The following is a 24,212-nucleotide window of genomic DNA, read 5'->3' as shown; positions in this document are numbered from 1 at the left end:
TTCACAGGCCGCTAGCCACTATAGTCCTGGCCATGCCTGAGGAAGGCTGGCTAACTCCCTCCAAGTTCCCTCTTCTGCCTTAGACGTTCTCACTTTGGACTCTAGTCTCAACTCCATTCCTGAATCCTCCAGATAAATGGATCTATGTGTGTGAGATGTAGTGTGCAATAATTTCTACCCTGTGGTCACATGGCCCTGGCAGCTGACACAGCCCTAAAGTAGACACTCTCATGTTGCCATAGCTATCTGAACTATAAATGAATGTGTCCACTTGGCACATGGGAAAATAGAGACCCCAGTGTGCCTGAGGCCTCACAGCTGATAAACGGCAAATGAGTCCCTAAGTCCTTACACGTCAGCAGGCATTCTTGATGCTAGAAGAAAGCGATCATTCAACTATGCCAACCCCAGGGTTTGCGATAGGGTCTGAGCCCTCTGTACTAGCAGGGGACACGTGTTCTTTGTCCACAAAGAAGTTCTTGACTCTGGAATCTAGACCCACTCTCTTCTCTGATGTGTATGAAATGAGTGACTCTCAATGGGGGTCTATCTTTCCTGCTCATGGGCCTGGAGACGTTCCTCACTGCTATAACTAGGGTCTGTGTGTGGGGGGGGGTGCTGCCAGAAACCACTGGGTAGAGACCAGGGGGGTCATGAAACATGGCACAATGCACAGACTAGCCCCACCTGGCAGAGAACCAGCCACGGTAATGTGGCAGCGAGGATGAGAAGCCCTGAGTTAGGATGGATCTCACAGCGGCCATCTGGCTGTGTCTGGCTCCTGGGGAAGGAGTGCAGGCAGTGGATGAGTGGCCCCTGTGCTGGATGGAGAGGCACCCCAAGGAGACCCCCGATCTGTACACAGAAGCAGGCTGAGACTCAGTGATGCCCCGCTCCTCTCCTTCCTTCAGCCCCAGGCTAGGGACCTCTCAAGAGCTGTCTTTATCCCAGTGGAGGCCATGCGCCCTCAGAGAAGAAAAATGGCTTGGAGAACCGCAAGCCCAGAAGGTTCCTAGCCTCCCTTGCTCAAACAGCAAATGTGTTGGCAACTCTGGAACCCTGAACCCCCAAACTTCTGCCCGGGGTTTCTGAGGCTGTGCATGGATTTTAAGGAGGGGAATGGACAAGCACTTTCTATCTTCATTTTAATGCGTGCTGGGAAAATACTGGTTTCTGTTTATGGCTTTGCTAAAAGTCACTTATTAAAAAATATTTAAGGATTTTTTTTCCTTTAAAAAAATGTTTTTAGTAAATGATCATCTAGGTCTGGGCTTCTAGCCAGACAGGTGTAACTGTGCAGATTAAACTTGAATTAACATGGAATGAGGGGCTGTGGGGGTACTCCGTGGGTAGAGGTGCTTGCTGCCGACCCTGGAGACCTGAGTTTGATCCCAGGGACCCTCATGCTAGAAGGAGAGAACTGGTCCCTGCAGGTAGACTTCTGACCACTGTGTGTGAGCACTGCAGTGTGTGTGTGTGTGTGTGTGTGTGTGCGCGTGTGTTTTACACACTAAAGTAAATAAAATTAGCATTTTAAAGTATTATTAAATTAAAAGCTCAGTCCTTGGGTCTGGTGAGGTGGCACAGCAAGCAAACATACTTATCACCAAGGAAACCAGTTCCTGCAGTTTGTCTTCTGACCTCCATGAGCATGTCAAGAGCACACATATACTCTCTCTTTATATATATGTATTGTGTGTGGATTTCTATACATACGCACATAGTTCTCTGTATATATATACATGTCTCTGTGTATATACACATATATGTATATCAAACATATACATGTATACCAAAGGTAGCCGCCACCTTTGAGGGAAGAGACAGGAAAACACCACTCCTGACGCCATTCAGACATAGGGGACATCATGATGGGGGCTTTGCCCGAGTGCTCTGGAGGGAGCAGCACATCACAGCTCAGTCAGCTCGGAAGCACACCTGGAAGAGCTGTAGAATGCAGCCAGCCCCAGGTCCCCACAGAAACTGTCACGGAGATTGCAGGCCTTCCTGCTCTCAGTCTTGATCCATCCTGCCTCTCAGTCCTGCCCCTCGCTAACAGCCCCTTCCCTGGTGTTCGTCGGTCATTGGAAACTTTATGCCAGGGCCACCTAGCATTTATCCCCAATGGAAAGCTCTGATCTTGCTGAAGACTTGCAAGACACTGGAGTGACCTGGCCTCTCTCCTCGTCCAGGGACAGCGAGATGCACATGGGAACAGTCACAGCGTCACATGCTCACTGCACTGTTGTTTATAATGAGGGGGAAAGACGGTGTCGCCTAAAACCACCATCTATGTTCATTGTGGGGGGGGTGCATGTTGCCTTCCTATGCACCAGCCCCTGCTGGCTTCTACAGCTGTCCCCGGAGGACTGCCCTGGTCTTTGACCTCACTTCCCCTCTAGTTAAGATGTCCTCTTTGCTCACATGGGCTGGATCCTTTGCCACCTAGGTCTTTGCTCAGATCTGTCCCTGGTTTGGACTCAAGCTCGGTTGGGACCCTTTGTGCACTGTCGTATATTAAACAACACAACTGGTCTCTGCCCAGTAGTTGCTGGCAGCAGCCCCCCACCCACCCAACACACACACACAGACCCTAGTTATAGCAATGAGGGACGTCTCCAGGGTCATGAGCGGGAAAGAGAGCCCCCACTGAAAGTCACTCATTTCATACACAATACAGAAAAAGGCTTGAAAGTCACTCATTTCATACACAATACAGAAAAAGGCTACCAAGCGGCCTTTTTTTTTTTTTTTTTTTCCGTTTAATTCACCTGTTGACTCTTTTTCCTGCCGATTTCAAGAGTTCATACCTCGTTGGTCTCGCTCCCAATTGCAGGTCTGGTGACAGGAATCTACTAGGATGGGCTGTCTGGGTGGACTTGGGTTTTAATCCGTGAGATTTTACATAGTTCCCCTGGAGCAGTTCTCAGAAGGGGTCACGTCCTCCTTTGGGGGTCCAATGACCCCTTTCCCAGGGGTCACCTAAGACCACGGGAATACACAAATATTGACATGACAATTCCTAACAGGAGCGAAATCCCAGTTACGAAGTAGCAACGGAGATAATTTTATGGTTGGGGTCGGCACAGCGTGAGGAACTGTATGAGAGGGTCACGGCGTCAGGAAGGTTGAGGACCACTGCTCTAGAGGCAGCCTTAGACTGCAGAGTGCAGCTTGCGGGGCGACAAGGAAGGACAGTCTTCAGCAAAGATGAGCCAGAGAGCCCAGAGGCTGTGGATGTGAGGGTGGCTTGGGTTGGCCTCCATGCAGCCCTGTCCCTGCACCTCCCCCTGGGTCTCAGGCTCACCGGGGCTCTGCCTCTTCCAGGCGGGAAGACAAGCTGCGAATCCAGAACGGCTGGCTGTGCCACCTGGCCCCGGAGATCATTCGCCAGCTGTCCCCCGACACAGAAGAGGACAAGCTCCCTTTCTCCAAGCACTCGGATGTCTTTGCTCTTGGGTAAGTGGGCCACACCCCGGCCTTTGACCTCCACAGTGTGGGCAGAGCCACTGCATAGTGACACCTTTGGAAGAGTCAGGGCACATGTTGGTAGGGGCAAGATGATAGGATTTCTGAGTGAGCCTGAGGGACCTGAGGGGGACATGGGAGAAAGAATGTCCATAACATATTTGTCTGCCTGGTTTCCAACTGATTATGGGACCATGACAAATTACCCTTCTCATTCATTCATCCATCCATTCATTCATCCATCCATTCATTCATTCATTCGTCCGTCCATCTGTTAATTGTGTATCAACTTGCTGTTACATTGTTACAATGTCCCATGTGTATCAACTTGCCAAAGAGCCACTTCCAAGATGGCTGTTCATGCTCAGTCTACTGGGGACCACAGGCCATTCTGCTGTGTGGAGGCCACTGGAGCATGCTCCCAACATGCCAACAAAGAGCTTATTGCAATTGTGAGCTAAGTCTACGGAGTCACACACATCGCTCCCACCATGTTTAAGCTTTCTTTTGGAATGCCGTCTTCACGTGCAGCAGGCTACTCTGGCATATGTGTGCCTTGCGTAATGATGACAAGCAAACTCTGAGCGACCACCCTGCCTCTGACCTCACTCCTCACTCTACTCTGCCTTGTAGAGTTCCAGGAAACAGCGAGTTGCCACACTGGGCGTGAAGGAAGGACTCTGGGGATGAAAGAGGAGGTGAGGGAGGGCCTCCAGCAGGAAGTAACTCCTAAGTGTAGTCGGAGATTAGATGCCAGGAGACAGGTGCTCTGAGGGGAGGTAAATCCTCTACGATGGAGGAATGTGGAGCAGTGGGGAAGGTGCTGAGGGGTGAAGAGCTGGGTGGGGAGTGAGGCTGAGGGGAGACACTAAGGAAGAAAGCAGTGTCAGCCCTTCATGGACTTAATGGTGGGGTGGAGGAATTGCATGCTCAGGGCATTAGGGAGCCATTTTGGTTATAAAGCAGGCGAGTGGCAGGCGAGTGGCAGGCGAGTGGCAGGCGAGTGGCAGGACTGCCACGGGGTGCCATCTCAACTGCATCACCCTGGCTGCTCTGCAGAAAGCCGAATGGAGGCAGGCTTGATGAAGGCTGGGTGACTGCCACATGGGGGCGTGGTGGTCACTGCAGCAATCAGGAACTTCGGGTGTGGGCTCAAAACAAAGAGGCCCTTTTCGGGGTGTAAGTGCTACGGCTTAGCGGCAGCGTCCTCATCCTCGGGTAGCTGCGACCAGGTAGCAAAGAGGAGTGGTGTTCGCCAAGGGAGCGGCCTCGGAAGTGAGTTGTGGTTGGGTTTTGCAGACAAGTTGGGTATGCCCACAGTGAATCTGAACAACTTTGAAGCCAGATGGAAGGCGGGCAAATCTCCACATCCGGAGCTGGGGGGAGGAGGTATTTGCGACTGTCAGGAACATCTGCAGCCACAGGGAAGAATGAGGAGCCCTTGGAAGCAAAGAAAGACGAGAAGATTCGAAGACACGGGTGCAGGTTCTGAGCAGGAGCACCCAGAAGGTCTAGCCAGGAGACGGGAGCAATACTGTGCGCCAGTTGCCAACATGCAGGAGGCTGAGGCATGCCGAGATACATAATGAGAATCTGTCTTAATGTAATAATAAAAAATAATGGGTCGACGGTGGTGGTTCAGGCAGGGTTTGTCACACAATCATGAAGACCTGAGTGTCTTACCTTAGGGTCTATATAAAAAACTGGGTAGCTGGGTGCTGTGGAGGCTGACACAGGTGGGCCCCTGGAGCTCAACAGCTAGCCAGCCTAGTGGAATTGGCGAGTCCGAGCCCAAGGAGAGACCCTGCTTCAAACAATAAGGTGAGGAGAAATTGAGGCAAGATGTCCAACATCACCTCCGGCCTCCACACATTTGTACACACTTGTGCATATTCATTTATATTCACAAGTTTATTTACACACACACATAAGCACATATAACACACACACACAACCACCACCAAGAGATGAGAAAATGCAATCAGGAAATAGCTGTGCTCCATCCCTTAAATAGCCACACTAATCCTTGCCTTATTCATGAGATGGATTTAAAAAGTGGGGAGACACTGGCCAGGGAAGCTGCAAAGTTGTAGACTTGTGCAATTAGACCTGTCATCCCTAAAGCACATTAGAGAGGCAGTCAGTCTCCTGTAGAAAAGCACCCCACTGTGCCCTCACTGCCAGCCCCCAACTGTGCATTCTGAGAAGATCTCAATCCTCAGAGCTCATCATTTCAACCCCTTGAGAAGCCATCACTTGCTCTTACTAGTTAATGCCCAAATCTTTACCTAGTTAGATATCATTATCTGGAACCAAATTGCAGTAATTACGTTAGTATATTTTTACTGCGAATTTAGTGAAAGAAAAAAAATGTAATTAACAAAATGTACTAGCGTAAGTAATTGGTTTCTCACTGGAGTTTTCTTCTATAACATTTTTTTTTTTCTCCTCAAAGTGAATTTTCCTCTTAAAAGTTGGGTTAGGATGGAAGTTTTAATGAGCCTTTTATCGGTGACACCTTCGGATTGCAAAGGACCCCATGCCCTCAGACTCCAACCAATTAGGAGCATCTCGTTGCCAGGGAACCTCATGTTCGCAAATGATTTAGAGTGTAAAGAAACTATACAGAGTAAGAGCGCTGAGCTCTTGTGTTTTCCTGTGTGTGGTAGCATACAGTCTTCACCAAAACCTCCCAGAGTGGGGTGTGCCACACACATGTGCACAAGGAAGAGAAGGATGGAAAGGTCATCAGTGAGCTGGAGTCATTTCTCAGGCTCTGGGTGGAGGGACTGGGGACATGGACCTCCATTGTGAACAACTGGTCAAGAAGGTGTTGTGAGCTGTTTGGTTTGTTGTAAAAAGCTCACTCCCTGCTCAGTCCCTCCCTGTCTACAGGAGTCAGTTAACCTAGGCAAGGGGTGGTCCACTGGGGCCAGAAAATCACCAACGAGTGCCCTGACCAGCAGGGCTTCAACGTGGGTTCCTAAGGGAGGAGAGTGGAAGGAATGGGAGGGGACGAGAAGCGCAAGGAAGGAAGCCAAGTCTGTTTGTCTGATCAAGGCTTCATTTATTAGAAATTTTTACCCAACTTATGTAGGGAGAAGGCAGGAAAAGGGGGAAGGTAATTAGCTGCTGCAGGAGACAGGAAGAGTGCTTTCATGTGTTAAATAGGGTACCTGCAAGATACCATAGGGATGTTTTCTCACGGATGCTCTAACAAACGGATGTCCTCACAGTCTATCACCCATGAGTTAGGGTCCTAGATAACTTTCACTAAATAGCTTTAGGTCTCCACTAAATGACCTTTGCTCACTATTTAGCTTTGGCCTAATAAATACCTTTTGTCTCCACTAGATAGCTTTGACTCACTAATTGACTTAGGCTTCAGTAGATAGCTTTGGTTCCCGGCAAAGGAGTTGAAGCATCAGAATAAAAAGACACAGAGCATTAGGCAAGAGGCTCGGCATGGAGTGGTTGCCTAGCACTTATGAGGCCCTGGACCCTGTCCCAGCAACTCAAAACCAAACCAAGCCTGCATTCCTCCAAAGACTGTGTCAAGCTGATCTTCATGCTCTCACACTGATTGATTGAAGGGGTAAAGTCAACACACACCAGGCACTGGGTCCCATCCCCAAGCACCAAAGAAAATAAAACACAGAAGGGATTTTTTTTTCATTTACTTTTTATTTTTAACTTTTTTTTTTTTAAAAAAAATCTGGTATTATATTATATTCTTCAATATAACCTGCTCAGTCTGTGTAATGTTATTTGTATGTATGTTTTCAGAGCTGATCATTTGATGTTGGATAACCAATTGGTGAACTCTTTCCTGGAGAAAGACTCTTTATCCTGTTCTCAGCATCCTTGGTTGCCTGTAGTTCTTCATGTAGGGTTGAGGCCTCCTGGGCTTTCCCCTGTCCACTTTAACCTGTCTGTTGCTGTTGTCCTTGTTCAGCTCATGTTTGTACAGCACAGTTAGGGACCAGAGAGATGATTTCGTGAGATCCAGGCCATCTAGGGCTTTGTGGTTATTAGCACTTTTTGCACTTACAGAAATCTGAAGTTTGGTCCCCAGCACCCAGGCAGCTCTCAACTGTAACACCAGAATCTCTGATGGCCTCTTCTGGCCCGCACAGGCTCTCACAGTCATGTGCATATACCCACAGATACACTTAACTAAAAATAACACACAATTTTGAATAAAATAAAGTTGTCTATGAAGAGTTGAGTTAAAACTGTCGTTGATCAGTCGCAAGAATGCTAGAGTGCTTTGTGTTCCTTGAAGGAAAGCCAGAGGCCTCCCTGGGGAGGAGGAAAGGTATTTCTTGAGGTTAGTGACCTGCTTCTCAGGATATGGAGATCGCTGGCCACAGTATGGCTCACTTACATGCCAGCTTCCCCATGTTCATCTCTCACCACACTCACCACTGATGGTGCTACATAATGGCATTTATGTGCCATTCAGCCATTACCCCACCCACGGCCAACCTCTCTGCCAACAGCCTTTCTCCCTCTATTGCATTGCTGTGATTTATGGGGCATGTGGCATGGCAAATATCCATGGAGCAATCCTAGCACTGTATCCGGATGCACGGTGTCTCACATAAACACCTTTTCACGGACGTGAGAAGGGCGTGGCTTCACCACATCATCTTACTAGCGTAGATCTAGGCCGGTCTTCATCATATCACAGTCTTTTTTGTTTGTTTCTTTCTTTCTGCCATTCTACACTATGATCTATCCTTACAGTGTGCAGGTATGAAAACAAAAGCTCCCCATCCCACTATTGCCCATGAGCATGTTGCTGGCTTTCATGATCATCCTCCATCCATGCATATATAGTGATTTTAAAGACCCCATAGATATTCTTTGTCCGTTTTTTTTAACACTTAGAGTGATCTATTGAGAATTTTTTCCAGCAAAATGTCTTGTAAATGTTCTCAAGGCAATATGGGTGCTGTTTTATTTTAAGGATTTACCATAATGCATACATCTTCCGGCTACTTATAAGTTGTTATGCTGTTTCTACGTTTTTCAGCGTTTTTATATATAAGGCCATAGAAAACAGCTCATGAATAAAGTATTCAAATATAGTTGTTTCAAATACAGAATTTAAATATAATATTGTAAATATAAGGTCAGAGATGGCCACTACATTGTGTTAAATTATTTAGATAGAACTGTATCCATCCTGGCATTAAAAAAGGTATTCTGGGACAACAAGCCCCTAATGTCTAACTAAGAGAGTTTTGAACAAAACCCAACCCCTTGGGAAGAGACTACAAAGGGGAATGGCTGGTCGGGATGAGCCTCTGTTTGTGCAGTGGGTGGAGATGGGGCCGCAGGGTCACAAGTGACACACCGCAGCCATGTCTTATTAACTGTGTCCGCTGTCTCACAGCACCATCTGGTACGAGCTCCACGCCAGGGAGTGGCCATTCAAGACCCAACCAGCAGAGGCAATAATTTGGCAGATGGGTGCAGGCATGAAACCCAATCTCAGCCAGATTGGCATGGGAAAAGAAATCTCGGTAAGTCCCATGAGAGGCTGGATTGGGGGGACAAGGAGAGAAGCAGCCAAAGTCCTGGGGTTCCCTGGTCCTGTGTGTGAAGGTTATAGGGGCTTTCCCAGAGAAGGGCTTAAAGGGTGACCTGTGTGGAGTTTAAAGGGTAAATTCTCAGCACTATGCCTGCAATCCCAGGTGCCTGCTACCAGGGGCGCGGTAACATTGCCCTGTTGGCAATGGATTGCTGCTTCAGATAAACCAATGGATAACCTACCTGGTCCCTTAAAGCATCACCAGCAGTGCCAGCACTCATTTTCACTTGCATCTTACAATACCACTGAGCCATTTCTCTAATTCCAAGTATGCTAGGCAGAAACCAAGAAGCCTGGCTGTAAATGAGTAATCTTCCCCTTAAATGCAATGGGAAGAATCCTCTCTTGAGATCAGAAGACAGATAAGCCAAAGAAGCAGTAATCACCCCAAGGTGTTCATCAGGACCACCAGCCTCCAGGTTCCTCTTCCTGGATGAGGAGATGGTGAAAGTTAGTTTTTCTCTTCTGTATCTTCATGGAACATCCACTAATAGAGTGGAGTGTAGCTAGCGACTTCGGGATTTCCTTCCATCCCTCGCTTTCAGGAAAAATGCCAAGAAACTCCCTGAAGGTACTTTTTGTCCCAATATGTCTCAGGCCTTCTAGCACAGAACATTCCTAGCTTACTGGAGGGACTCATCAAGTACATGAGAAGAGGGCTAAGAGGGAGAATGGGGGCAATGCGGTGAATGGGTGGAGAGACAGATGACAGATGAAGATAAGTAAGTGGATTGATACAAAGGAATGGCTATATGGATTCACGCTTTGTGGACAGATAGATGGGTGAACGGGTGTATGAAATGTTGTGTGGATGTGTAGGCGGGTGATATGTGGATGGAGAGATACCTTAGTGAATGGAATGATGGGTAAAGAATGAGGGTGAGTGAGTTCATATGGATGGATGGGTGGATGCGTAGACGCTTGTGAATGAATGATGATGTGGGTGGCTGATAAATAGATAGTGGATATTAGATGAAGGATGAATGAATAAGTTGATATGGATAGGTGGTAGATGGTGGGAAGATGGATGAATGGATGTTGTATGAGTGGGTGGATAGATGGTAAGTGTTGAGTGGATAGGTGGATGGATTAAGATAGCTGGGTAGGTGGATGAGAGGCTGTGCAGAGGAGTAGTAGGTAGATGAGTGGGTAGGTGAATAGATGGTGGATGCTAGATAAAGGATGAATGAATGAATGAATGAATGAGTTAATGGATTGGTAGATAACGGGCAGATGGATGAATGGTTGGGTGAGATAGATATGAATATGGATGGATAGGTAGATGCTGGCTAGTGAATGGATACATGGATTGGTAGGTGGATGGATGGATGGATGGATGGATGGATGGATGGATGGATGGATGGGATAGCCATGTATATGAGTGAGTAGGTCGATGGTTAGTGAGTGGATGAATGTGTGTGTGTGTGTGTGTGTGTGTGTGTGTGTGTTTGTGTATGGGATGGCTGTGTATAGATTGAATAGATGGATGGTGGCTGGTGATGGATAGATGGGTGGATGGGATGGCTAAGTTTATGAGTGAATAGATTGACAGTGGCTACTGGGGGGGGATAGATGGATGGATGGATGGATGGATAGTGGGCAAATGCTGAGTAAATGGATGGAAGGGTGGAGAAATGGGCCAGATGAACCCATGGTTAGAGCCAGAGCAATGCCCAGGTGCTGAGACTTAGATGAGGACTCAGTAAAATCACCATTTAGGTCCAGTCATGGCTCGCTGGTTTCTTCTAGGACATACTTCTCTTCTGCTGGGCCTTTGAGCAGGAAGAACGGCCCACCTTCACCAAGCTCATGGACATGCTAGAGAAACTGCCAAAGCGAAACCGCCGCCTGTCGCACCCCGGACATTTCTGGAAGTCTGCAGAGTATGTGTTTCCCTTAGCACCTCCCCCGCCCTGCCTTAGCCTTTGACCTCTGTCTCCTATTTTCTCTCCTCCTCCAACCTTTCCCTCAGCTGGCCCCCACACCACATACCCAGCCACCCCACTTCCCTGCCAGTGTCTGTTCAGGGGACCCCGTTATGACCCTGGAGCCCCACACTGTCTGCCTGGGGCTGGCTCAGTGGCCTCTGGCTTAACTCTTCCTGATGACAGATGATATGTCAGTCTGAACAGTACATGGAAAGATCAGGTCCCGTCTGTCATGTGACTGGCGTCTCCCCCATGAAGCCTGACTGGCAGGGCTCCTCCCATGTGGACCAGCAGCTGCCCCATCATGGAGATCACAGCTCTCAGCGTCCTCCATTGAAACAGGAAGGGCTCGCAGCTCTTCAGCATCCTCTTCATCTACCTCCTTCTTAGAAGGCCCCAAGCCCCTCCTTGCTCTTACCTTAGCTGTGGACCCAGTGCCTCCCCCAAGACCAGGAACAAGCATTTTACCCTGGGATCCCCTCCCTAGGCCTGCCTCCTTAACAGATCTCTCTTAAAGGTGAGAGGGAGGCTGCTTAGGAGACCCCATTTCCTACTTTCCTTCTAGGTACTCCCAAGTGAGCTCACACAGACTCAGGTATACACACTCAGGTGAACTTAAATACAGTACTACACACATACACACACACACACACAGAGAGAGAGAGAGAGACTCAGTTGTACACACACCTTCATACATATGAACACTCTGTGGGAGTCCCAGGGGCTTGCCCTTTCCCTGGATGATTAGAAAGAACACAGAGTCCGCTGTCAGAGGGACACAGGTTGGGTTTTCCTCTCAGCCTTTGATAGCCCTGTGGCTGGAGCGTATCCACTGGCTTCTCTGAACTACGATTTCATGCTCTGAACCTTGAGGGCAGCAGAGCCCATAGCAGGGGCGCTGTGAGGGCCCAGTGAGGTCATGTGCTTGGCACTGGGCACAGTGAGCCTCAAATAACCAATGTTCACTCTGCCCTGGCAACCACTGTGTGCCAGGAGGAAGTTAAGAGCCTTGGACTGGCAGCCTGGTGGCACTTTGACTAATCATGCAAGAAACAGGCAGGAGGCAGCTCAGACAGGCTCCACTCTGGCTTCTAAGAGAGCCTGGAGCAGGGGGAGAACCGGCTTGGGAGTTCCAGCAGGGCCTCAGAGTATCTGGTGCTATAAAACTCAAACGTCCTTTGAGCCGGCACCCAATGGCCCATGCGCAAAAGCATTCATCTGAAGAGAAGGGCTTAAACTCACTGAGGGCTGAGGAGGAAGGAAGCCTAGTTTTCTAGCTTCTTCTCTGGACATAAACCAAAGAAGAAACAGAGGATGGTTGTGGTCCTGTGTCCCATGATACTGGAAATCCTGTGGAATTTTTCATTCGTCTTATCATTAGTATCAAACTCCTGTGGGGAGTCAGATCTGATTCTAAGAGGGACATCTGTGATTGTACAGGTCAGCTCCTGTTGTCACTGTCAAAGCCTGTGACACAGGTCTGGTCTCAGCCAGTGAGTCTCTGTCTTCAGCAGTGTGTCAGACTTCTCCCAACCTACACACGGGGCTACCTACTGTAGTGAGGGAGTTCTGGGTTCAAATCCTGACCCTGATGCTTCTAAGCTGTGCACCGTTGGGCAAACCACATAACTTCCCTGAGCCCCAATTTCCATTTGTAAAAAAGCTTACAAAATGCCCATAGATAAACATCTTCACAGGCTTAAATGAGATCAGGGACAGGCCACACTCAGTTCAGAGTCTAGCACACAGTAAGACCTTTGTCAGTAGAAGTCCCTTCTGCTTGGCAGGGCAGGAGCCCACTCAAAGCCACCCTCTAAGAAGGTGTTTGCCCACAAAAGATGGCACGATGGGACCCATATCCCTCTTCTCTACCCTTTCTTCTCTCCCCCTTCCAGGCTGTGACCATGGACACGGGCCAGCATAAGCTGCCTCGCCCCCAAACCGCCTCTTCCTCCCTGCTTTGCCTCCTGCCATCGCAGGAGGCCCAGGCTCACCACCAGGGGGTCCCAAAACAGCTCAGCCTGGGAGACCTGTGATGACACCGCGGAGGCTTCCCACACCTTGGACGTACACCCCTTTACTCAGGCAGGATCAGGGACCACTGAGCTAGGATCAAACTGAACCAGGGAGGGTCCAGCGCACGGCTGGAGAGCTGCGGACTGAACACACCTTCGGGCTGTGGAGACCCAGGTGCGCGGCCCCGCGGGCAGACTCACCCACCTCGCCAGCGTACATGCGTGCGTCTACGTGTCCACAGGGCCACCTGCTTCCCTTCCGCCTGGACAAGCCTGCCCAGCTGTGGAGTGTCCCAGCTGTGCTATCCCAGAATGCAGGCCTCGGATGGAACCAGAAACAACACACCTACTCCGCTCTGTCAAGACTCCCAGGGCAAGGTCAGGGTGGGGAGGGGGCAGGCTAAGCTTGCACACATCTGTTTTTAGAGGGCCTGTTCCAAGCTGGAAGCTGCCAGTGGCCCTTGGTGTATAGCTCTGAAGGACAGCAGGCAGTCCTGAGTGTCTTTTTAGCACAGAGCCTCTGTGGGGACCAGTCCCTCGGCTTCACCTTCATCCTGTTTTGTAAGAACATCGCTCTGACTCACCTCGTTGCCCACCCTGGGCAATTGGAGGACACCATAGCTTCTTAGCTGGTATGACACCTGGAGGCCCTCTGTAGCTCACCATCACTGTGGCTCCCCTGAAGTCTGAGTCCTGAGATCTGGGGCTGTGGTGGGAGTGTTCTGGTACCTTCCCTCTGTGATGCTGACAGTGCTGGAGTTGGTTATAATGGTGAAGAATACGGGTCCTGGATATGCAGGTTGGGTTCTGTGGGTGTGCACACAACTGTTTACAGCAGTCTCCCTGTCTCTCACCTGCTGTGTTCCTTGTCAGGGAGGCGGGAGGAAATGCCTATGGAGAGGTCCCTGGTCTCTGCCCTCACCTGGTGCTGAATCCTCTCAGTGGTTTCCCCACTCAGGACTCTGTGTCCCTGTGTCCCTCACCTACTGTGCCCACTCAGCCCCCCCCCCCCCATCTCCCATGCCTTTCTTCACAAGCCACCTGAGATGGAGGCTGTTCTGGTCTGTGGTGGGCTGCACCCCATCCCCTGCCACAGTATCCTGCTTGATGGATGCCAAGAATCGGTGGTACAGAGTGAATGGAATGGAGAGCCCCAACCCGATGTCACTGGTCCATGTCCCCAGCTATCAGACGTGACATGAGAGGGAAAGCTGTCCCCTAGCAGAGAACTAGCAGAGGTAGCCAGGCAGCGAAATCCAGCCAAACGTGCACAATTGTACCCTTCTTGGGTGGCCCTACTAGATACACACCTTGGGGTCAAACATGCTTCCAAGTCAGGAAGGTCAATTGACAGTAATCACACCCCCAGGGAGACTTACCCTACGACACCCTCAAGTCTTTGTAGGACCTTCTCGAGTCCCTTTGTAAAGCTCCTGCTGTCTATACTAAGGGCCCCAGGTCCCCACGGCCCCACTTGAGTTACTCCTGTGTGAACGTCCCTCTCCTGGTGACACCAGTCTCCATGACTCAGCATCTGTGTCCCTTGGAGACAGCTTACAGACATTTGCCCATGCCCCAGGGCTCCAGTATCACTGCAGTTCTATACCCATCTAACATGCCCCCCTCTGAACCCATCCCTGTGGCCAGGGCTGGGCTGAGACGTGCCCCAGCAACCGACTAAGCACCTCGTAGACCCTCCTTTCCCTCTCATCTCATTGGGACCTCTTTGGCCCATGGACCCAGTCTTTGTCACATGCCTTGGTATCAAGGAAGAAGTAAGTAGGAAAGGATAGGGCTGGGTAGGCCTGAGCCACTGGCAACCTGAATTGTCCCCAGGAACTGGAACCCCCTCATCTGCTTCTCCTGTTCGTAGCTAAATGGCCCAGTGGGGACTGGAGAGGGACAGTTCTCCATAGTCCTGGGTGCCCCAAGGAAGCCAGGAAAAGGTGTCTCTTCAGTAAGGAGTGAGCAGTCACCTGTCTCCCAGGGTTCTGTCCTGCTCTGAATCTCAGGTCTGCGATCTGTCAAGGATGCATAGACTTTAAAAAGGGAGTGTGGTGGCAATCTGCCTGTAATCCTGGCACTCTGGAGGCTGAGGCAGGAGGATAACAAACTCGAGAACACAGGATTCCTGTGGATCTGTTTGTGATTAAGGACTTGGAGGACACAGGGAGAATCTCAGCCTTGCCGGCTCCTATGCCACTCTTCCACTTACAGGATCGGGGTCTCTTGGGTCTAGGTCTTCGTCAAGTGTCACCTGTCTTCACTCTTCCTGCCTCCCTCCCGACCTCCACTCCCACCGAGACCTGTGCCTGGGCTCCAGGCTCCATCCCTCCCTAACTTCCCCCTCTACCTTCATCTACCAGGCCCTTCATGTGCAGACATTTGAATCCAGGGATGAAGAAATCCAATCTCTTCCTTGAGGAAGCATCTAGGGGAAGGTGTATTCCTTCGCCCTGTGCAGAGACAAAGGGAAGAGAGAGAACCGTATAGTAAGATTCATTTCCCCTCCCAACTGCTGGCCCATCCAGCAGCTCTGTCTGTCCGGTGCCCCTTGTTCCATCATGCCAGCCACCCACTCCACTAACACCAAAAGGCTTCTATCCCTACCCCACATAGCAAATCCCAAGAGACACAGGCTTCTGAGGGGGGGGGAAGTCCCTTCTAGTCTTGTGTGGGGACATCTCCTTTGTCCCCACCCCCTGAGCTAAACAAGAAACTCCAAGTGGCCCCTTGGATTATTTTATGTTTTTTTATTCCTCTTACTAATCAAAGCGGGGAGGGGGGCAAGCTTGCCATGGTCTCAGGCCTCTTCTTCTCTGTAGCAGTCTTGAACTCTTGGCCACTGGAAATCCTAGATTTGGTGTTACTAGGTAGGTAGCTGCATTTAGGATGCCTAGGGCAGGAGGTGGGTAGAACACTTGCCTGACACACACAAAGCCTTGAGTTTCATCCTCAAGGATCACATAAAACATGTATGATGATGCATGCCTGAGTTCCCACATGTGAAAGAGGTAGAGGCAGGAGGACCAGAAGTTCAAGGTCATCCTTAACTATATAGTGAGTTTGGGACCAACCTGGACGACATGAGATGTTGTCATAAAAAAAAAAAAAATACTTTTTGTAAGTTCAGGATTCTTGGCACCTCACACTCCATGTTCACACACTGCATGGAGTACAAACATGCACAAAGCCAGAGCTCCCTAATCTCCCATACCCCTTGTCACAGTTGTATGTGGTCAGCGAAGGCGCACAGACAAGCAAGTGCCATATGCTCAACCTGGGGCAGGGGATCAAGCTACAGCCTGAAAAGTGGGTTTTACAGCCTTTGTAACCGAGGATGCAATTCAAATTTTCCATAGGTCCCATATTGGCCCCAACAATGACAATATTGTTTGCAAGGAGATCCTATAGAGTCAAAATATAATATGGCTTGGTTTGCGGCCAGTTGGCTGGCCTACGATGTAGTGGGCTATCTTCCTGATGGATAAACCAACCAGATTAGAAGGGACTGGGGGGGGGGGGGGTTCTGCTGCAGGAAACAGTCCACAGGAAGTGCAAAGGCTGACAGGGGACAGATGGCTCCCTGACCCTGGATGGGTGCTGTGCCTGCTAGGACTGTGAGTCAAGTCCTGAGGCTACTGTGTGCCCCAGGACAACTGTGGATATGACCCAATACAAAATTATAAACTGACTTAAAACATTAAGGGTTTTTGTTTTGTTGTTATTGGCTTTTTTTGGGGGGGGTATTCTTTTCCATTCTTTTCTTTTTTTCTAACTCAAGTGTGAACTAGATCACAGTATCACACCCCAGAGTCAAATCCCAGGACAGGATGCAAGGCTAGCTAGATTTCCAGGCTGCCTTGGTCAGCCAGGGACATCAGCACAGACACAGGCTGGCTTAAGCGACAGATCTGCTCATTTTTCTCAGATCTTCTTGCAATCTCTTGTCTCTGGTGTCATCTTCTAAGACCACTAACAATGCTGCACTTCTCCTTGCTTAGGGCCCCACTCTCCTGACCTCTCCAAAGATTCTTTCTGTGAGTGTGACATTGGGGACTTCAACTGATGTTGGGGAAAGATTCAATATCAGTGTTCTGGGAAGTCTTTATTCAGTCCTGCACCAAGACCCTGTGGGTTTTCAATACCTGCAAGCCTCCCAACTCTAGCTTTTTGCTCCCACCCACTAGCCCCAAGCTTGAGTCCCCATACAGTCCCTTCCTGTCCCTATGCCCTGCCAATCTTCATTCCATCCACCCACCCTCCTGGGGACTGGTTTTATTCTAAGAGTGATCATCCTGGTAAAGCCAAGCCTCCCCTGCCCCTGTGCTGTCCTCCTTAGAAATTCCCACATGCAGAGAGGTTTTCCCCAGTGAAGATTTATGTTCTCACCATCTTCCAGATCTGAAGTCCGAAAACAAAGTGTCCTCATGACCTACATTCCTTGGCTTACAGAAGTAAGCCCCGATGATCTTCACCTTGCTCTCTACCAGCCACACTGATCTCTTTGCATCTCTGTTTTTCTGAGGCTCATTTAATGAGGACCCAATCCTGTTGAATCGGAGTGCTGTGTATTAGGGTCCCCCCCTTGTGATTGTAACCAAATGCCTGATGGAAACAGCTTAACAGAGGAACTACATATTTTTTGGCTCACGGTACAGGGGGCTCAGTCCATAGCTTCCTGACTCTGTGTTCCCGGGCCTGTCTTGAGGCAAGTGTTCATCATGGTAGAATGAGGGTGAGGAGAGGGAGTTTCTTCATGGCAAACAGCAAGCAAAGAGAGCAATACAGGAAGGGGACAGGGTAAGATGTCTTATTGCTGCTACCCATTGGACTACTTTCTCCAGCTACGGCCTTTGAGCATCACATTGTGAATCCGTCCAGGCACTTGAGTTAGGTCAGAGGTATCAAATGGCTTCCAGAAACTTCATCACAGACACCCAGAGGAACTTCACTGATCCCTTGAGAAGCGTTTCTTAATTTTGTCCAGTTGGCAATCACATCCCTTTACTTGAGCGCAACCTCATGTGAAGGAACACATCTGCATGACCCTGTTTCAGATCAGGGCCCATTCTGTGACCCTGGGACACTACTCAAAGCTTAGCACTTTTTTTAGTAACTCTCCTGTGTGTACATATCTCATCTTGGTTCCTTTGTGGCAAACTCTGGGTCTCCTAGAGACAGATTTCCCAGAATCCCTGGGCCACTTCTCAATCCTACTTAGGACAGACATGTCCCTCCTCGAGTTTCCATAGTCATAGAGTTCAGCACATGGGTGATGAGAGTGGGCAGTGTAGAAGCACAAATAAGGTCACTGGGATAAGGATCTAGAAATATCTGTGTATAAAAAAATCTATAAGAATGAAGATCTAGACCAAGGAGAATGAATGGGTAATGTTCCTTCCCCTGTTGCCCCTTCCTCTAACCTTGACAGACATTTCTAATCAATTTCAGCATAGCTTCCAACTACAGTCACAGAGCATTTGTCACATAAACCCTGAATGTGACTTATACATGCTGAAAAAGGAAGGTAGGTTTTCCCATAAAATCTCCTCTGATAAGCAATGGTGGCTTAGAACTTACGTCTCAGAATTTCCCAGAGACCCAATCACTTGGGCTCTCCTTCTTTCCAATTAGGGAATTTGGCAAACTGGAAAGGTTTCTTTCCTGATAACCCTGTAGCTGATACTATACTAAATTATTCTCTTGGATGGCTTTCCCACCACAAAACACCTGGGCTGTGAGGCCCTGAAGATGGACACCTGGACAGACAGCTGCATATATGGGTGGCATGCTGGGAAACAAGAAGGAGTTCTGCAGCTTTGCCAGTAAAGTCAGGATGTGTGGCATACAGTGTTGAGAGCAAGGAATCTGACTCCAACTACTTACTGGTCTCTTCCCCACATGGGAGGCTCAAGTTTCTACCCAATGACCTCTGGGGTCCTAGGGAATCCCAAACTCGCTCTACTTCTGAACTCTTAAAATGCCACTGATAACCAGATTAGTGACCAATAGGACCCTTACATGGGCCATCTCCTTGGTCTCCTACCCCATTCCATCTCTTGTCCATGTGTTGAGAAAGATTGAAAAATAGCCACCACATACTTAAATTAGATCTTCAGACCAGGGCCCCTCTCCATGGAGCTTTTAGACATTGTTTATGGCTACGTGATCCATTGTGGGTCCTTTGGTTTGAAAGTCTGATAATTCAAATCAAAGCTTAGTTTTTCTTTTCTCCCATTTTGAAGGAAAAATCTAGCTTGGCTATTTCTTCATGTTTTAAAAATGGCTTGACTTCTCTTGATAACCAACTTCAGGTGCCAGGATATGAGAAATGCTAGGTCCAGGGATGCTAGAGGTGATTCTATTCAGTGATAGGCAATGCCCAGGAAATAGCTAATCATGGAAATAGATGTTTGTGATATACAGAAGGCTGGGAGTGGATGGAGGGGACTCACAGGGGTGTGGGCAGTGGTCTAGGTAAAGAGGAGAAGCTGAAGGAAGAGGAGGGGCCAGGAAGGTCAGACTTGGTGCTGTTGACCTTGGACCCAGTCAATTCTTGGGTTTCTGTTGTTACCCAGGATAGCCTCAAACCCTTGATCCTCCTATCCCTGGTGGAGACACAGCCACTGAACAGTGTGATAGTATGTGACTGCTCTGTTCCTGGTCTGGGTGTAGCTGATGGAAAGTTCTCTGTATCGTGCCTCTAGTCAGATCCAGGAGATCCAGTGGCCCAGAATTGGAGGAGGAGACAGAGGGGGAGGTGGGCATTGCAAGAGATTGGCTCTTGGAAAGCACTTTGGAATTTGACACACATGGCCACCAACACCCCCAAGGGAGGAATCTGGGTCACCAGGACTCTGTCCCCTGAGGGTCCAACACCCCATATCCACCCTGCCCAAGGTGGGACATTGAATGTCCATGGGTGTCTCTGCTGTACATAGGCCAGTCACAAGCCCTTCTCCTTACAGCCTGATCTTGTCTGATTTTGTTTCTTCACCACGCTCACCTGCCTCCTCTTAAGGCAGTGCTCTGATGTGTCAGTCACCTGACCCACAGACCCATATGGATACACTAGAAAGCCCCACCACAGGTAGCCTTGCCACGTTCTCTCTCTCTCCAAATGGCCACTGGAGTATTGACATCAAAGACACACAGGAACATGGAGATGTATTGATGGAAAGACCCTCCACAACTCACATAATTCTCCAGAGAGATAATGAATGTCATGGGCAAAAGGTTGATTTGTTATCAAAGAGGCTGACAATGACCCAGACTGAATCTGTACTGAAGCCTAGAGTGTAGGAGAGAATGCAGGAGCTTTGTTGGTAGAGTAGGGTTTCTTCCATTCCCATAAGTATCTGTACGGGCTTGAGACATGGAAAACAGCACCTTGGCCAACTATAGAACTCCCTGGGGTTGAGGGTGTAAATGAATGGGGTTCACAGCCCTGCTTCAAGTTGATTCACCTTACAATTCTCCCGCCACTTCCTCTGGCTGACTGTGACATCAGCAACAAGTCCTCAGCATCCTTGGCTCTTCTGGAGCATACTTTAGACCTTCTTAGCTTTGTGAAGTCCTTAGCACTTAATATGTTGCTGGTCCCATGTAGATGGCTGCAGTTAATCATCAGTGGTTCCATAATGTCCAGGTCTCTGGCATTTCAGCACCCAACTGAATCTCTCACCCTAATGTGTATCTCTCAGGGTATCCCTGGGCACATGTAGCTGAAATAGAGAGGCGGTGGGTATCTCCCACCCACGTAGATGTTGATGGCCTGGGGACTGTGAACAGGGACAGCTGGGTCTCCTAAGGAATAGCTTCCAGATACAGGGTGTTGGCATCTACCAGAGGGAACTGAGAAGCCTCCAGAAAGACCCTTCCCTAATCACCAAGGCCTTTGTAGAAGCAGGAACTCTCCTTCTTCCTGTCCCACAGCCCCGAGGTCAAAGCGAAGAGCATCACCCGGAGCACACAAGTCTGTCTCCACAGGCAAGCAGCCTGGCCACAGCAGGACAGACTCTGCAGCCCAGGATGCCACTCCAGACATGTTCCTACATCCCTGACCCGAAGTGATCTTTCTAGGGGTCTGTCACATGTCCCAACAGGCGGAAAGCTCTCCCAAGTCACCAACCGGAGGAAAATCCCTCATTGTAAAAAAGGCTTTCTTTGTAAATTATTCTGTTGCCTTTTTCTAAACACAAAGTATATATACCTATAAATGCTATATATATTATATATATGTACATAGATATAAAGACTAATTCTTGTACAGCCCTCTGCGGACCTCAGGCCCACTGTTTTCTCCATGTCTGTCTGTACTGACTGTTGCAGACTGAGCTGATGTATGACCTTGGTTTTCCATTTTCCTTCTGGACCACTGTATCTTCCTTTCCCTTTCTAGATCTGTCTTGTTCTCTGTCTGTCTCACTCATTGCCAACATGTTGCTGGGAAAGAATATTTGATTTAGATGCCATCCAAGAAAGCAAGTGGGATAGATGGATGGGTGAATGGATGGATAAATGAATGGATACCTACATAGATGGATGGATGGATGGATGGATGGATAAGGGATGGATGGATAAGTTGTTGGGTAGGTGTGTGGATACATGGACAGGGTGATGGATGAGTATGTGGGTAGACTGATGTATTGGTGAGTATGTGGATAGGTGAGTAGATGGTGTGTGAGTAGGTAGATAGACAGAAGTTTGGACAAGTAGAAGAATGAATGGATGGGTGTGTAGGTGGATGGATGGATGGATGGATGGATGGATGGATGGATGAATGGATGGGTGTGTGGATGGGAAGATGTGTGAATGAGTGGTTAGACTGATGGATGTGTGGGTTGGTAAGTGGCTAGATGAATGGGTGAGTGGGTAGGTAGATAGACTGATGGATGGGTGAGTGGATGGTTGGATAGAGGATAGAGGAATGGGTAGATTATTGGATGGGAAGGTGGGTGGGTGGATGAGTGGATGGATAGCTGGATGGATGGGCAGATGGGTGGGTGGATGGTCCACTGTGTATATTTGTATAGATCATTTATAACGTTTTCTACACTTCTCAATAAAGTATTTCTAACCTGGGCTGTTGGACAGTCTGTGAGCCTATGAGCCACAAGCCTGGTGTTTCCTGTGTTTAGTGCACTGTTTAGTGAGAATCCAATGTCTGAGTTATTTATGCCAATAAAGAATTTGAGAATTACTGCATCAACTGCCGTCACTGCAGGTCTGAATTCTGCCGTTGTCTGTTGTATGGAAGGAAGCCTGAGGGGACAGTGGTTGCTAATTGCCTTGATGCTGTGTAACAAAATGTTCCCCAAACTCCACCACTTGCAACAATGAATGGACACTTACCTTCATGCACTTGGAGCTGTGAGTCTAGGTTGGGCTCCTTTGCGGCTTCTGGTCAGGTTCCAGATCAAATTGAAGGTCATTCTTGTTCACGTGGACAAGAGAGCCAGACCAGAATGAACAAAACCACATGCAGACCATTGCCTCCAACCGCAGCCAACAGTGCTACACTGGCCAGTGCTGGTCAGACGACCCAGCCTCTTCCAGCATGGTTGCAAACTCCACCACAGTGCAGGCGGGTGATGTCCCCCCAGGGAGACCACAGGCGTGCTGCCCTGGAAAGATGATTGTGGTATGGACACAGCAGCCCCCATGGTCACACTCACAGATATGTGAAGGATGTGTGTGTGTGTGTGTGTGTGTGTGTGTGTGTCTGTCTGTCTGTCTGTCTGTCTGTCTGTGTATGGGTATGGATAAATGGATGTGTGCAGTTGTGTATGGGCAAATGCCTGTGTGTGTTTATTGGGGTGGGGGGATGTTTTACAACAACCTCAGGTTTTGCTCCTAGGCATCTCCATCTTGATTTTGAGACCGTGTATATCCCTGACCTGGAGCTCACCAATTGGCTAGTCTGAATGACCAGCAAGCCCCAGGGATCCTCCTGACTCCACCTCCCCAGCTCTGAGATTACAGGCGTGCACCACTCTGCTTGGGGATCAAACTCAGGTCCTCATGCCAATGGCCAAGTACTTTACCCACTGATTAGGCTCCCCAGCCCCACAACGAGGCTTCTAAAGCACTCCTGTGAAACAAGATCTCCATGAAGGGACAACAGGGAGAGCCACAGTCTAGAAAAGCAGCTGTGGGACCACTCCTTCCCTGGCTAAAGAAAGGTGAGACCCAGCCTCTGTTCTGACCAGCTGGCCTGGGAGATTTCTCTCCCACCCACACTCAAGGTTCATGAGTTCCCTGATAGGCCTGGGGTCCAATCACCTCTAAGACAACTTGCAAGCTGGAAGGCTTTGGGTAGCTGGCTTGGCTTCTCTGGGCCTTCATGAACTAGGTGTAACCATTGTAATGCTGCCATCTTTCTCCCAAGCTCTGAGGCTTCTGTAAGGGCCAAAAACACACGCTGCATGTGTGAGTCTGCATTGCTAGTGCGACACATTCCCCACCCTACTGCAGACTTTCTGCTCCCTGGAATTTCCACTCCCCGCTGAGAGCTGAGCCAAGCCTTGGTCAGCCTCCTGAATATGACACTGTTGGCAGTATCGGTCAGCTAGTGCCAAGGTCATGCTGGGATCTGAACTCAGGTCCAAGAGTCAAGATTTCAATCATGTTTTTGTTTTATTTCTTTTTTAAACATCTTGCTATGTGGGCTCTGGCTGCCCCCAAATTCTCCATGCTTAACCTTAGCCTCCTGGGTACTAGGCTAATAGCCCAGCAAGGTTGCAGTGGTGTGTGTGTGTGTGTGTGTGTGTGTGTAGGCCAATATTGATACTACATCCCTTTCTTAATCTTTCTTCACCTTGTTTTTTTGAGGCAGGGTCTCTCACTGAATCTGAGGCTCTCCCATTCAGCTAGTGTAGTCAGCTAGCTCAGTCTGGGGAATCTCTGTTTTTTTGGGTTTTTTTTTTTTTTGCTGGGATTGCAAGCAGACAGTAACACCCACAGGGTATTCACATGGGTGCAGGGGTGGGGAGGACCCAGCTCTGGCAAGAGCTTTGTCCACTAAGCCATCAACCCATCCCCAAAGCTGCAGTCCTCCAGCCACTGCTTTTGAGCTATGCTAGGTAGAATCAGAGCTACATATAATTTAGGGAACCCTATTCCCCACCCCACAGGCCAGACTTTCCACAGCCTCTGTCCCCACAATACTGGGAGGATTAAAAAGATTTTTTCCATTCT

General features: G+C 49.0%; 1 protein-coding gene across 2 annotated transcripts in view; it reads left to right on the top strand.

Annotated features, from left to right (window-relative positions):
• Positions 1-22,220, top strand: part of Ksr2 (kinase suppressor of ras 2) — a 346,736-nt gene extending 324,516 nt beyond the window's left edge. For both annotated transcript variants that reach the window (XM_021642767.2, XM_021642759.2), the window contains exons 17-20: positions 3,328-3,459; positions 8,870-8,999; positions 10,817-10,950; positions 12,891-22,220. In XM_021642767.2, the coding sequence (XP_021498442.1) occupies positions 3,328-3,459; positions 8,870-8,999; positions 10,817-10,950; positions 12,891-12,897 (403 nt within the window). In that variant the 3' untranslated portion in view covers positions 12,898-22,220. The remainder of the gene's footprint in view (positions 1-3,327; positions 3,460-8,869; positions 9,000-10,816; positions 10,951-12,890) is intronic.
• The last annotated feature ends 1,992 nt before the right edge of the window (positions 22,221-24,212 follow it).

The sequence above is a fragment of the Meriones unguiculatus genome, chromosome 4, assembly GCF_030254825.1.
Source record: "Meriones unguiculatus strain TT.TT164.6M chromosome 4, Bangor_MerUng_6.1, whole genome shotgun sequence".
In the NCBI taxonomy this organism is placed as follows: Eukaryota; Metazoa; Chordata; class Mammalia; order Rodentia; family Muridae; genus Meriones; species Meriones unguiculatus.
This window is presented reverse-complemented; position numbering and strand designations above follow the sequence as displayed.